Source organism: Adiantum capillus-veneris, chromosome 12 (genome assembly GCF_014529385.1).
Source record: "Adiantum capillus-veneris isolate H3 chromosome 12, ASM1452938v2, whole genome shotgun sequence".
NCBI classification, from domain to species: Eukaryota; Viridiplantae; Streptophyta; class Polypodiopsida; order Polypodiales; family Pteridaceae; genus Adiantum; species Adiantum capillus-veneris.
The window spans coordinates 117,647,552-117,663,059 of NC_140942.1; the positions used below are offsets into that span (position 1 = coordinate 117,647,552).

Consider the following 15,508-nt stretch of genomic DNA (forward strand, 5'->3'; position numbering starts at 1 on the left):
TGTTTTTTCGCCTAAAGTCATGTCTCTTCACAAAGAGGCATGCCTCTTCACTGATGACTATTCAATTCCTATAAAAGGAACCCTTATATCACACTTTCAATCAATCAAACACAGAGTCTTCTAAGTCTTGTTCTGAGTTCAGTTTCAGTTTCTTAAGTCTTAATCATGAGTTTAAGTACTTAATTAAGGATTAACGACTAGAATCCTTACAAGTTTCTTATGGTTGCTCTGCTTGAAGGCACAGTGACCTTTAGGTGCGAGGTTGTGGGGGCTAAAAGCCAAGTGGTCGGTTACCGAGCTCACCATTGGAGCTCTGGCTACATAGTGTCTCTCTCTCTCTCTCTCTCTCTCTCTCTCTCTCTCTCTCTCTCTCTCTCTCTCTCTCTCTCTCTCATGCAGGCACGCGAGTGCAATACATATTCCACTTTATTTCAGACATGGAGGCATGGAGGTGACCCTCGAGGCAATAGAGATCTACCTTTATTGCCTTAACTCAAGTAAGATGCAGATATGTTTGAGACTTACATGATATGTCAAAAGATGGAGTATGACAAACACAAAGCAGCAGGACTCCTAAATTTTACCAATTCTAGAGAGACCGCGGGAGATTATTGCCATGGATTCCATCGTTGATCTTTGGAAGACTCGGAGTGAGCATGATGACACCTAGTGGATAGATTCAACAAGCAAGCTCACTTTGTACTAGTTAGGGAAGAAGATAATCAAAGCCGATCACATGGCCATTGTTCATTGCATAGATCTTCAAGTATCATGGGATGCGAGAGTCGATTGTGTTAGACAGTCTTTGGTTGACCAGTTTGTTTTGGAAGGTATTGTGTGAGTGCGATGGGCAATTACCAACTAGAGCATTGGTGGCACCTGTATGGTCACGTATCTCAAAATTGAACCCATGCATGAGTTTGGCCCATCTCCCCTTGCGATTTTGAAGGTTAGGTTGATCACAAAGATATTTAAATGAATAGTACACCATGAAGTAGACTCCATCAAGGTAATGATGCCAAATTTTCAGAGTGTGGATGATTGCCAACGGTTCCTTTTCCTGTGTGAAGTAACAGGATTGCGTGTCTGTGAGCTTGCAACTACTAAATGCTACAAGTCGGCTGTAATAGAGAACAATGCCCATCCATAATAGTTGGCAGCTGTTTTTGACACAAAATGCTTATTCGGATCCATTATTTGCAACATCGGTGCAGATGTATTGGCTCTTTGGATGGGAGGTGAGCGTGATGTCCCCTCACTAAGCTTGTCTATGTGTGAGTTTGGCTTGTGTCATGTGTGGAGGATGGATTCTGGTGAGGGACCAACAGCTGTGGCAGCTAACAACAATGCTCTTCCAGAGTAACTTGTTGGAAAGAAACCACATAAAGATAAGTGTTCCAGAAAATCTTATCGTAGTTCTGAAGGTATCCTCCTCTTCCAAAAGAAACCGGTTCCATGCCGAAAGAATTAGTTGGCCTCAGGGTCAAAGCCTAACATTAGTTAATAAGGTTTGTTCGGTTTCTGTTAAAAGCCCGCACATAAAGTAGAAGTGTCTCTCTTCAAGATTTAACTGCATAACTTCCACCTTCAGACTCCGGACTGTTTCAACTACTGCAGTCTCTATCAGGTATCAATATTTTCCCTCGTTATACTAAAGCCTTCTAGAAATTTTGATTCTGCGCTTGGAACTGCTGGTATAGCGTCCTGTACTTGAAAGTATCAAAGTAAACAAGCACATGCGCGTGCATACACAGCTTCAATGTTTCAATACATTTTCATGCAGCTCCTTTTCTATCCATTTTATGTGCTTTTGATTGCAGTTCTATACTTTCTTGGAGACAACATTAGTTACTTTGGCATTGCTGCCTCATTTTATTGCCTTCTTCACTGATGTGGAGGAAGATTCAGGGTCTCCAGGCAAGCTTGCTGCCACATTTCTTGGGTTTGGTAAGCACCTTCTTGCCTTTCTAGCTTGAGATCCATGCAATTGGTACTGCTCATTTCAACATTGATGTCTTTGTTTTGCTTTTTGTACAGTCTTGAACCTTGCATTTGCACTGAGTGTCCTTGGGTTTCTCATCATGCACGCATCGTTGGTGGCAGGAAACAGCACAACAATTGAGGTTTGTTTTCTCTGAGTTCTCTCCTTGTGTAGAATTAACTTTCGTCTGTGTGTAGAGGAAAAGCTTCGTGCTCTTGTAAAAGAGAAGATTGTTTGTATTTGTCTTCTGTGACGATTATTATATACGCCTTGTCATCTTTTTGAAGTGCACATTTTGCTTGTGTGAGATATAAGAGTTCCACAACCATAAAATGGCCATCATTGTTTGCTCTTCTTACATATCCTCTTTTGCTGTGTACAGGCTTATGAAAAGAAAGTATCTGCAAAATGGAAGTATGATTTGGGTCGAAAGAGGAATTTTGAACAGGTGGCTTTTCTGGCTATGCAATTTGTGGTTATGTTTAGAAGGACATTGAGTAGCACTATTGACACTCAGCTTGTACCAGGTCTTCGGGGCGCGAAAATCATATTGGTTGATTCCGTCTTATGCTGAGGAAGATATGAGGAGACTGCCTGCATTGCATGGGCTTGATTTCCCTTGCAAACCAGATGTAGGAGGAGACGAGTTGTGAGTTTTGCCTGCACTGCATTGCTTGATTTCCCTCGCAAACCAGATGTAGGAGGAGATGAGTTGTGAGTTTTGTCTTTTGGATGAGATGCTGAGTCATCCATCTCGGCAAGAAGTGCCCACTTGGAATACAAAGCATTTACACACACAAACATTTAGACATCCTGGTCAGATTCTTTGTATTCTTTTTACAGTAGAGGTGAAGCCTTTGAGCAGGAGATGAACTGCTGAAGTTGCATTTCTCTGGAGGAAAGGTAAGATACTAATTGGCTCTCATGATGACATGAGCCTGTGTATAAGAATGTACAACAATGTGTACAAGAAAAGAAGGAATTCACATTGCTTATGGGGTTTTTGATCCCCATACTGTAGCTGTAGCTCCACCAGCCAAATTCCTGGCATTTTTGGCAAGCATCCAGCTTATTGCTTCTATGTAAAGAAAAGCATTGAGGGACCAGATTTATAGCAAGTTTTCATTTAATGTGGACCATGAAAAAAATGGCATTTACCTTGTGCATGTGTCCCCATATAAGCCTCTTTGTTCTCTATGTGGGAAAGAGCTGATTGAAAGATGGGTAAGTTAAAACATACCTATTCTGATACAATATGCATTGTCTCACATTGAGAAAATTAGTGTGTTGTATGGATGTTTTTCACACACACACACTCTTTATGATGCACTTATTCATATTCTTGCATGTCTGATTAAAAAAATGTATGCTATGTTGTCCACGCTCTACCCCCAAAATAAAGGTTGTAAGCTCTGATTGAAATGCACCAGTGGGGCTTGACTCAAATTTGGTTTTGTTTCCCGAACCCCTACTTTCTACCAAATTGTATATTTTTTTGTGGTGCATCTGAAGTTCTTCCAGTGCATGAAGAGCTTGAATGAACACACACACATACAGACAGGTACTACTACTTTGACTAGTAAAAAGTAGGCCCAAGCATGATCTGCGCTTTCCTATGATACCCTATGGGATCTTTTACTAACTTCGCTTGCACCTCAAGTTTAAGAGAAAAAGGCTTTCATGAACTAAACCCTTCATGGGGCACTGGTATTGTGTGATACCACTCCTACTGGGGCACTTGGCTTATATCCTCGTTTTTTGTGACAGCACTTAAGTAACTTAATAAATGGGGGTACGTGCTTTGTAAATGCATCACACTAGATCTCTCTCTCTCTCTACCTTGCAACTATAGTGTGCTTTCTATGCACTTGCGAGCTCAATGATGATCCCCCCCCCTCCCCCCCCCTCTCTCTCTCTCTCACCCTTTCCACTTTGAGAGTTACCATGGCGGTTGCCATATCTAGCCTTGGGCTTGGTGAATCGACCATTGGATAAGGAGATTGTGAAGGGATCTGCCCTAATGGCCTTACTCATTACATCTTTTAGTGATGATCACTATTTAAATGAGGTGAGGTTGGTTCCATGCCACTCACTTAGCCTTGTCTTTGTGTATTGTGTTTGTGAAAGAGAGAATTGAGGGCAAATTTAACACATGTTTACTAGTTGGCTATGGATTTGGTGGTTAAAGATGGTGCTTCTCAGGTTCGTTCACTGTCGAGGTTGCCTCTGTTTTTTCCAGTTTTTTAGCCACCTCTATTTCTGTTTCCCTGCACTATGTCAGTATGTGAAGGTTTTTGACGATTTTGGTGTACTGTGCAATTTAATAAAACAAAACAACACTAAATAACTTGATATTCTTTGGGCATTTGGCTGGGAATTCCTAGCTTGGTGAATGCGCGTTACGGCTAGCAAAAGGTTTTTTTTGAAGGGGTGTCTTGTTTTGGACTGGTTATTGATGATTGTTCCTTTGCATACGGTTTTCTTCATTAGGGTGTGGGTTTATAGATACAAAGTGTATGGAGCTGTTTGATCGTAGCTCGCGTTGATGGTTTAATGGCTCAATAAAGTGGTCAGTGACCCTGCATGGCGATATGCATACAATGGAAACACTGTAACTGTTTATTGTAGGTGATGGGAAGGGATTTTTAATAACCATAGCTGCATGACTCTCTGTATACATTGTACCCATTATTGACTGTTTACAGACGAATAATGTTGTGGTATTGCCTTTGTTTCTTGACAAGGAACCAAGGGGAGCAAACCTCGATTTAGACATGTGACCTTAATGTTGGGTGTCAGAAAACCCTGCATAAACAAAATTGTGCGGATCTAGATAAATGCCATGGCTGACGGCTATAATGAGAGTATTAGGTACTTACTGTCGTAAGTCTAGTAGGACTCTTGTCTTGATAATATGCAGCCTAAAGTTTGTTTTCTTTGAAAAAGCAAGAAGGGTAGTATGATTTACCCTTGACACTCGTAGGTAAGGTATTGGTGTATTGAGCAGGTTCGCCCAAAAGGGCGATTATTGTTTGAACCGATTGTGGGGCCTGTTGTTTTGCATACTTTGGGGTAACTTCTCATTCTATTTGATACTAGATGCGTACCAGGCTAACAACATATTAAGGGATGCCACTTTTTTAGGGTGTGACAATTTTAACTAGATAAAGGCTAGGTTGACTAGATTTGGTAGGTTTTCTTCTTATTTGGCACGACACTTACTAAAATAGACGGAATCATATTGGATATTGTATGCCCAAGTGGGCCTATGAGATTTGGTTTTTCTTGATAACACAATCGAGTTTTGATGTCTTAACCTAACAATACAATTTTTGTAAAAGGAGATATCTAAAGTTGGGGATTAGGTTACTTTATGGCTTTATGGTACTTGTGAAAGAGGAGTTAAGTGCCTGACAATATCGTAAAGTAATATTTGAAAAGCTGACTTATGGGCTAATATGGGAATTAAGACACTTGGATCAAAAGGGGTGGTGGCCTTCTGATACGTATGTTAAATATTTATTTAAGGTCTTATAAAAATTGGGGCTACATAGAAACCATACATATAATTACTTCCAATCAGTGGGATAATAAACTTTTGAACAAAACAATAAAAAACTAAAGGATTGTAAGACATGAACACTTCGGACAATAGTTTTAAGTTCAAAAAAAGTTGTAAGTGGAGAACCACGGTTATATCTTGCTCACCTTCATCACTATCGCCCAAGAGCAGTTTTGGACATTGATTGGAAAGTTTTCGATGGTAAGGAAGGTAAGGGTGTGAGCCTGGCCTTGGGAACTTGGAGAGAGAGAGAGAGAGAGAGAGAGAGAGAGAGAGAGAGAGAGCCCTTGTACTCAACAGAGCGAATTACTTTGCTGGTAACAACAATCGAACGCAACACACACACACACACACACACACACACACACACACACACACACACACACATATACCCTTCGTGAAGCTTGTTTCTTGTAGAACGGAGAAGACATGTATCTTTGCATAGTCGCGTGGTGGTTGATATCGTTGTTTTTTTTTAATTTAATGTTTTTGTTTTTATGTGAAGCACCCACGTGGCACTTTCTCGAGAGCCCTCTCCATTATATAAGTTAGAAGCTTGCTTTGTAGTGCCTTTTTAAGGCATCCTTAGAAAACGGTGACAGGCTTTGGTTATGCATGCCTATCTAGGCACATTGTTCATGAATATACCTTCATAAGGTCAGAATAGTCTAAACTTTGGAATGATAAGAGGAGATGAACTTGAGAATTATAAGAGGAGATAAAACACTTGCACAAAAATAAGAAAACAAGAGACAAGAAAAAAAAAAAAAAAGGAAGAATTAAGTCATTTGATTTGTTACCAAACAAAACTAGATGAAACAAACCATTGTTCACTTGAAAATGCTTTGAGGAAAGGCATAAGCAAAACAAGTTGAAGAAGCTTACTTGACTAAACTTGAAACAAGTATTCAACTTTAAACTAACAAGGATACGACATCTTAAAAACTTAATCTTAGAAATCGTATTCCACAATTTTTGCAGGAACAAATTTTTAAATCATGATGTAAGCTAACTACTAGAAATGAATACTACTACAAGCTTACCTGGAAGAGACAAACATAACCAAGGTAGTACAAAGTGCAAAACTTGACAGTATGCAACTTCAACTTCATTGCTTGTCCAACTAGGAAGAATAAGATTATCACCTTTATCATGCATAGCCTGGACAATAACTATGACATCCCTACTTATGCCATAAGTGCCCAAGAGTAGGTGCAGGCTTGTATAGAGTTTATTCATGCTTTGAACATACTCCATAAAACCAATTAATTGAGTCTCCATCACCCCTTGGAAGTGATGGGCATACTTAGCCCTAATAAGGCTGGCATTTGTTAAGTGAGCAAAAATATTAAAAGCACTAAAGATTTCAACAACAACAACAAATTAGTGTGTTACTATGACAAACAATAAATGTGCTTTTAAGTTTTCCAGTTTTATTTAATTTACTACTGATTATCTTGAACATTCCAAAAGAAGAAAAATTGAAAATAAACTTATTACGATGCAAAAATATACATCTTTCACGATTCTTTTGAATGAAAATCCTTTCTCAACAAGTAAAGAAATAAGATGGCACAACTGAACAACAAAAGTAGATTTACTAGAGTAAGACGATATAGTCTAAAGAGTTAAAAACAAATGACACTATATTTAGCAAACAGAGAGATGTTCAAGGCAATGTGAGGCATATAGATGATATTTGAATCGACATATTCTCATTCAAGGCGTTTATCAAAGATATCTAATTCCAAATCCAAGGGAGTTTGAGATATCTTAAGGTCTAAAAAGGCACACAAACACTATCAGTGGTACAATGAAGTTCACAAAACTTCTTAGGAAAATTTCCTCCACCTATAGAATTTGAATCCAAGTACATAAAATCTTGAAAAGAAGGAACATTAGGAACAAAAAGATCATCTACGAAGCGTCTTACATTTCATAACTTGTGCAAAAATATTGGGGAAGAGTAAGCAAAGGCAAGATGCTCCATAAAATCAAACTTATACATATAAAGATAGAGATTCGTAAGAAAAATAGCACAAATGGTGCCCATAGGGATACTAATTGTTTGCTTGAAAAGAGAGTCAATGAAGGCTATACATAAATTATCCAAAAGAAAATTCAACCAAGATGTGATGTCAATTTCATCTATAATCTTGATGAATCTCTTTCTCCATTTTCTATGTTTACATTCTTACATTGTAACCAGAAAAAGTCAAAATTCAAGGCTGAATTTTCTACTAATAATGTCTTCTACCTATCCTTCTCAAACTTATAAGAAAAACTTTTGAGAGATAAGAGACTTGACTCTGAAAATTTCAGGCCCTCCAAATTGAGCTTCATATATAGTGTTGTAAAGTCAAAAAGTTTGGAGACATAAAGGAGATGATTTCTCAAAAACTTCATAATAGGGATTTGTAAGATCTTTGATTTTTGGATCTCCTTTAAAAACAACACAATTAGATTTTCAATGTACATTATTTTTCTTTTGGTTTAAAATGCTTGCTATTCAATACTGTGGTGTTTTACAGAGGAAAGCAAGGTGTTTTCCATGTTCTATTAGGTCAAACAAACACTTGGTTCAATTTTGGATTTTATTTTTATTTTTTTCGGTGCTTTTCGGTGTTTTTTTGGTGAAAAATAGAGCCAAATCCTCAATCTACTAAGCCAAGAAGCTAAGTTACAATTTTATAAAAATCTACCTTTTGAATTCTTTTTAATGCTTTTTGATAGGTTCGTTTCCTAGTTCAGGTAGGCTAGGTGAAGCCGTGGTTCAATTTTAGAAATATTTATTTTAGTTTATTTATTTTTTGTTTTTTGTGCTTTTTAGCCTTTTTAAAAAAGCAACGTGTTTTCAAATATTGATTAAACCCAAAATTATTATTTTTAGTCACCGTAAAAGTGTAGAATGGACATAGGGTGGAGGAACGAGATTAAACAAAATTTTCAAGGAGATCATTTTCATAAAAAGCGGCATCGTAAATATGTTGAGCAATACGGTGAGCATCATGATCATGTTGGGACATCATGGTATGATTTAGTCAACTTACGATCACATTTGTTGTTTAAATATCGTTTTAGTGAGCAGATTACAACAGAAAATTGGATGGTATGGCCAAGAGTTGACTTCTAAAAGTCGAGACTTGTTTTTAGCAAAGGGAAAACTTTTTTCAAAAGCTTAGGGCTATTCCTGGCAAAAAACAAGGCGCCCAGTTCTGACTTGGGTATCACTCCAGCTTGCAGATTCACTATATAAGGAGCAATAATACTCAATTTTAGAAGCTGACATATGTATAAAATACAATAAAACTCTATGTACATATTATATGGAGGTGATACAAGCCCTCCATCACCGTCTCCATAAGAATCTCTCTCTCTCTAGTTTACTAAAAGAAAAAAAAAGGACCATCTCTCTCTACTCTCTTACTATATTTTCTTTCTTTATCATGGTGAACAAGCTCTACATCAACTTTATGGCAGAATCATCTAAGTAGCTCTCATCATCGCCCTCTTGTAACAAAGAAAAAATCCTCTTGATCACTGATAATCACTTTTTATTCATGGTAAGAATCTCTAAACTGCATAGCCATCATTACTTTCTCTCTTTACTTTTGTTTCCATCATGTGCAGAAAAACTACACTCTCGATCAATGGTTTTTATGTGGACTTAAGCATATATAGTCTCGTTGAAAGTGTACAATGTTGATTACTGCTTGTTTTATCATGTTTAGCATGCTGCATGCATGCAGTGTGTTTATGATCATGTAGATACCTAAAAAGCACACGTTGCTTTCATGTCATGTAGACGATAGGGACACTATTTTGTCTATATCTTCCAAACCTTATGAATCAAGCCAAACCCTTCTAATTAGAGATTAAACTTATCATTTAGAGCATTTTGTTTTTCATATATCATGTGAGAATTTTGCTTGAGCGACAAGTCAGGGTCAAAATATAGGTTGCTGCCCACTGCACTTTCAATATTTGGAACCCTAAGCTCTTTGTAGAGTCATTGTATAGACTTATCGGATGGAAAAAATCACTTAGTCAAGTAAAGACCTTGATTAGAGATGTTAATTGATGTACTTAGGTCACCTTTATCACTTCATGAGGGTGAGCTATTAATCGTTGTTTGTACGGAATTACCTTTATGTGTAGGGGTACTAATAATGAGGATACCATATAGAAAGGTGGGTTTGATGTGAAGTTCATATATATTTTATGGTTTGTTTTGGTGGGGTTATCCACTTGTTTGATGCCCATAGACTCATGAGTTGATGTATGGTTATCCAACCCAAAATGTATGGAAAATTTTGCATAAAACGGCCTCCTTCTCACGCCATGATTGTTAGCATGAGTTTCATATGTGTAAAATGATGTGGCAAGGTGATATTCTATGTTATAGAGCTGATCTTTATATATTGGTATGAGGTCAAACACTCCCTCTTGAATATCATGTCTGCATCCGAAAATAGAGAAAAGTTGTTTTGTACCTAAGTGTGAAGTTATGGCATATGAATGGTCAAAGGGATGGGGATGTTTTGTGTTATAAGTAAGGTTATTTGAAAATTCTATCTGATGCATGAAACCTCGAACGATAGGTGCAGATGTCTCATGTGCATGTATGTACTACTTTCCATCCTTTTAGATCAAAACTAGTTCTATGTGGAAGGAGGGTGATGTGCGATTGTGGTGCATGATTTGCATATAATTGAGTGATCTTAATTTGATGATTTGAGATTATGTTTAGTCGTTGAATGTGCCGCGAGAAGCGTGTGCGAGTGCAAGTGTGAAAGCAGAGAGAGAGAGAGAGAGAGAGAGAGAGAGAGAGAGAGAGAGAGAGAGAGAGAGAGAGAGAGAGACCTGCTTTGGGTGGAGCGCACAACACCGTTATCTCGTTGTTGCAGCTCCTTGTTCTGTTGCATTCAAGAATAAGTGTATATAGGTTAAGTTAGTAGATGGGTTAGTAGTACGTGGGATGTTTGGCCAGTTGGCCTGAATCCCAGCAAACTCCCACTTGAAGGCCAGTGCAGTCCAAGTGATCTGGCATGTACAACCATGAAGCAATCTAGTGGCTTCAACCTATACCCATCAACTCACTGCAATGTGTAAACCGCTCCAAACCTAAGCCTTTCCTCAAAGCATCTGCTGGGTTATCGTCAGTGTGTACCTTGACCAAATCAATGAGCTTTTTGGCCAAGAAATCTCTCACGAGATGATACCTAACTTCAATGTGTTTCGATTTGGAGTGAAAACGGGATTCCTTGCCAATGCAAGAGCACTCTGGCTATCGCAATATATCACTGGATTCTCATCAATGCCAAGATTTCTAACCATGCGAGATAACCACACAGCCTCTTTACTTGCATTCGACAATGCAACGTACTCTGCTTCTGTAGTGGAAGACGAGGTACAATCTTGAAGACATGACCTCCAAGATACTACTGCTCCAGCAAATATGAAAACATAGCCAGATGTCGATCTCCTATTGTTGACACAACCCGCATAGTCTGTATCCGCATAACCCACGATGGATGCATCACTGTTCCCGAAGCGTAAACACCTACAAACCATACCTTTGAGGTACCTAAGAATGTGCTTCAGTGCTTTCCAATGCTTGCGGCCAGGATTTGCCATATATCGGCTCACCACTCCCACTGCAAAAGCAATGTCTGGCCTTGTGGCCACCATACCATACATGAGACTGCCCACTACCGAAGAATATGGTACCTTAGCCATTTCTGCTCTCTCAACATCAGATTTGGGTGCATCTTCCTTGCTGAGTTTCAAGAATGCCTGCATTGGGATTCTCAATGCTTCCCCCCCTGCATATTGAAATGCTGCAAAACTTTCTGGATGTATGTTTCATGAGATAACGCAAGAATACGACGTTTGCGATCTCTTTTGATTCACATGCCAAGAAAGTGTGTAGCATCCCCTAAATCTTTCATTGCAAAATTGTTGCTAAGTGTTTTCTTCAAGTTGGCAATCTCCTCAATGGATTTCCCATCTATAAGCATGTCATCAACATACAGAACTAGAATGATCATCGAGCCATCATCTAGCTTTCTTGTGTACAAGCAGTGATCCTCTTTGCTCCTTTTATATCCTTGAGACCTCATACATGCATCAAATTTATGATACCATTGTCTTGAACCTTGCTTTAAACCATAAAGTGCCTTTTTGAGCTTACATACTAGCTCCTCACGAGACGCATTCTCCTGAACAAACCCTTCAGGCTGCTGCATGTAAACATCCTCATTGAGATCCCCGTGAAGAAATGTTGTCTTCACATCCATTTGGACAAGTTCCATGTCCTCAATCGCTACAAGACTAAGTACGATTCTAAGCATTGTCATCTTGACCACAAGCGAGAAGATTTCATCAAAATCGACCCCCTTTTGTTGTTTGAACCCTTTGGCTACAAGTCTAGTACTTTGTATTTGGATCACCTGAGGTAAATTTCTTCTTGTAAACCCATTTGCAAGGTAAAGATTTTGCATCATTTGGCAGTTTTACCAAGTCCCAAGTGTCATTAGCCAGAATCGAGTTATACTCAGATTCCATAGCCTGCTCCCACTTCACCACATCATCCATCATCATGGCTTCTTGGTAGCAGCTTAGCTCACCGCAATTGGTCAACATGATGTAATCATGACTTGGCTCAAAACGTGTAGGTGGACAAGAGACTCTAGTAGACCGTCTCACTCCTTGACCATTGCTATCTGCTCCCTCTAGAGCATTGCTAGTGGAAGGTACATCACTAGCCCGTTGAGTTGATTTTCATTGTCTCTGAGGCAACATCCTCAAAAGTGACTCTCCGAATCTCTATTTTCTTGATAGGTTGTTTATGCATCTTCAACTCATTGAAGATCACATCTAAACTACGGATGACTCGACGAGATTCCGGGTGCCAGAGACGATACCTCATCTCTCCATCTACACCATATCCAATGAAAATACATTTGTGTGACTTTGGCTCTAACTTCTGTCGAAGTTTTTTAGGCACGTGAGCATAAGCTTCACAACCAAAAACACGTAGATGGTCATAATGGGGCTTACGTTTAGACCATAACTCTTCTAGAATCTCATAATTCAATGGCGTACTAGGTGAACAATTTATAATGGGCATTGCGGTCAAGACGGCTTCTGTCCAAAAGCCTTGTGTGAGATTTTCCATAGAACGCATGGCTGTGACTCTTTCCTCAATCGTACGATTCATGTGCTCAGCAACTCCATTCTGAGCTGGTGTGTATGGTGCAGTAAACTGCCTTTTAATCCCCCTTTTAGCACAAAAATTGTCAAACTCCTTCGAGACATACTCTCCATCGTTGTCAATCTGCAACCTCTTGAGTTTCTTGCTTGACTGATTCTCAACAAGTGCCAAAAATTTCTGGAACACAGGAAGAACTTGATCCTTATGTTTCAAAGGATATGCCCACACCTTTTGAGTAGAGTCATCTATGAATGTCACAAAATAGTTGGGCCCCCCTAGAGAGTTGGTTGACATAGGACCACAAACATCACTATGTATTAAATCTAGAGGTTCAATTCGCTTTTGACCCAATGGTAAATGAACGGACCTAGTCTGTTTGCCATAGATACAATGCTCACAAACAGGAAAGTCAACATAAGACAAGACTGGTAAGTAGCCAAAACGAGTCGGAGTTCTCCTTCCTTTTTAGCTAATATGACCTTGCCGGCAATGCCACAACTCAGTAGACGGCAGCTCGCCTATAGATATGTAATCATGACCAACATCTGACACATGCATGGAATACAAGGTACCATGCTTCTGACCTCTGAGTGCAACAATATTACCTTTGCGTACTATCCATGAACCATTGCCAAATGTGGTGTTGTAGCCCAAATCATCAAGCTGGCCAACAGAAAACAAGCTCTTAGTCAACTTGAGCACATGTCTGACATTACATAAAGTAAAGTGCGTGCAATTCCTTAGATGAAATTTGACATTTCTGACACCCTAAATGTCTAGTTTATAAGCATCACTAAGTCTCACTTTTCCACAAGAGTGAGAATAAGTAGAGAACCACTCTCTATGTGGTGTCACATGGAAACTCGCACTAGAATCTACTATCCAATTCTGTGCGTACTGCGCATCTTCTGTAACAAGAGCCGTGACAGGTAGATCTGCTGTGAAGACCAATACGTCAGAGATAAGTGGCATAACAACCACTGGAAGAGTCTCTACAAAGGAGCATTTGAAGACTCTAGCACATTGATCTCCTCTAACTTTGCTTTGCCCTTGTTGCTGCCATTTTCTGCAATCCTTCTTCACATGCGCTTTTTTATGGCAGTGATAGCACTCGACATTATGCATAGAACCCCGAGACTTATTGCATGAGCCCCCATGTTCCTTACTTTTGGCATGACTTTGAGTGTGACCCCTCTGTCTATCACTAGCAACATAGACATCACCATCCTTCTTGCCTTCGAGAGATTTTCTGCGAATCTCCTCGGTAAACAGACTCCCAAGGATGTCATTGTACACTAGACCAGTACCAGGTGCTAAGTTGCTAATCGCAGTACAGAACGTATCCCAAGAAGAGGGTAGTAAACTGCATAGCAAGAAGATACATTTGATTTCCTCATTGAAGACCAAACCCTGAGTGGTCAACTGAGTGAAAATGATATTGAACTCATTAATGTGGGTAGAAATAGTGCCCTCTTCCTTCATTCGAAGGTCAAACAGCTTCTTCATCAAGAAAACCTTATTAGTAGCACTTTTGTTCTTGTAACTGGAACACAACTTATCCCATACATCTCTAGCAATCCTTTCTCCAACTATAGTAAAGTACACAGATTCGGCCAAATGAAAACGAAGGGTAGATTTGGCCTTAGCATCAAGTTTCTCCCACTCAACATCTGTATACTCACCCTCTGGGCGCTCCATGATAGGATCCAGCTAGCCTTTTGTATAAGAACATCTTGAATCTGCTCTTTCCAGATAGAAAAATTCATCCCATCAAATTTCCGAATATTGTAAATATCCTTTTCACCACTAGATGACATGGCTGCAAGCAAAAGATAATATGGCGATAAACATTGATAATTCTGGGAAAAATTCGACAGAGTTTCCCCAGAAAAACTGACAGAATCTTAGTCCAAAACTGTCATAAGAGATCAGTAACGCATCAAAAGTAATGCTCTCAGAGCATAAGACATGCACATCAACCACTAATTGTGCATAAAAAGTCAAAAGCTGACCCAAGACTGCCAACATGGCGTCAAATGCACCTAGCCCTCTCTATACATGTCCTATGGCGACGCCACAAAAAAGAGGCAACCTATATCACCGAAAGGATCTCAACATTCGAGAATTCCCCAGCTCAAGAAAAACTCACGCTATCGACCCTCACAAAAGGTTATACAAACAAGAAACCAGCCCAGTTTCAGAAAGGGCCTCCGAACCGAGTCTCAAAAACGGTCAGGACTGCCAAAAACAAGCCAAATCGGCTCCACAAAAGGTACATATGGCAGTTTTCGCAACTCAACGTACATCCACTATCAACAATACTGCAAGGTGCAGTATACGCACTCAAACAGGCGCCAAACGAAATGTGCAAGCAGTAAACAAATCCCTGTGGGGAGTAAAACCTCTCTCAAAAGAGCTCAAGCACTATTAAAAGAGCATAAACAATGCATATGCGCATCAAGTACTCCCACTAAAATCTGTGCTGATGCAAAACACTGCAACCTGTAAGAAACCTGGATGTCCTGTATGTATGCAAGAACTTGTGAGGAGATGGATGCCTGAAAAACCCGAGACAATGTCGATGCCGAAAAGTGCTCCTAATCGGCCCATAAACACCATCTCAATAGCACATAATAGCCATTAAACGGCTATATACAATCCCAAAATAGTCTCTAAACAACCTGCACATGTGTCATGTACCTATACCTGTACCTGTATCTGTACTTGTACCTGTACCTGTACTTGTAGC

The 15,508-nt window shown here is 39.4% G+C and overlaps 1 protein-coding gene across 2 annotated transcripts in view; it reads left to right on the top strand.

The window, feature by feature from the left end:
- Positions 1–3,143, top strand: part of LOC147446387 (DHHC-type zinc finger family protein) — a 57,199-nt gene extending 54,056 nt beyond the window's left edge. For both annotated transcript variants that reach the window (XM_086525627.1, XM_086525628.1), the window contains exons 4-7: positions 1,821–1,947; positions 2,038–2,123; positions 2,364–2,429; positions 2,509–3,143. In XM_086525627.1, the coding sequence (XP_086381753.1) occupies positions 1,821–1,947; positions 2,038–2,123; positions 2,364–2,429; positions 2,509–2,634 (405 nt within the window). In that variant the 3' untranslated portion in view covers positions 2,635–3,143. The remainder of the gene's footprint in view (positions 1–1,820; positions 1,948–2,037; positions 2,124–2,363; positions 2,430–2,508) is intronic.
- Positions 3,144–15,508: the final 12,365 nt, after the last annotated feature.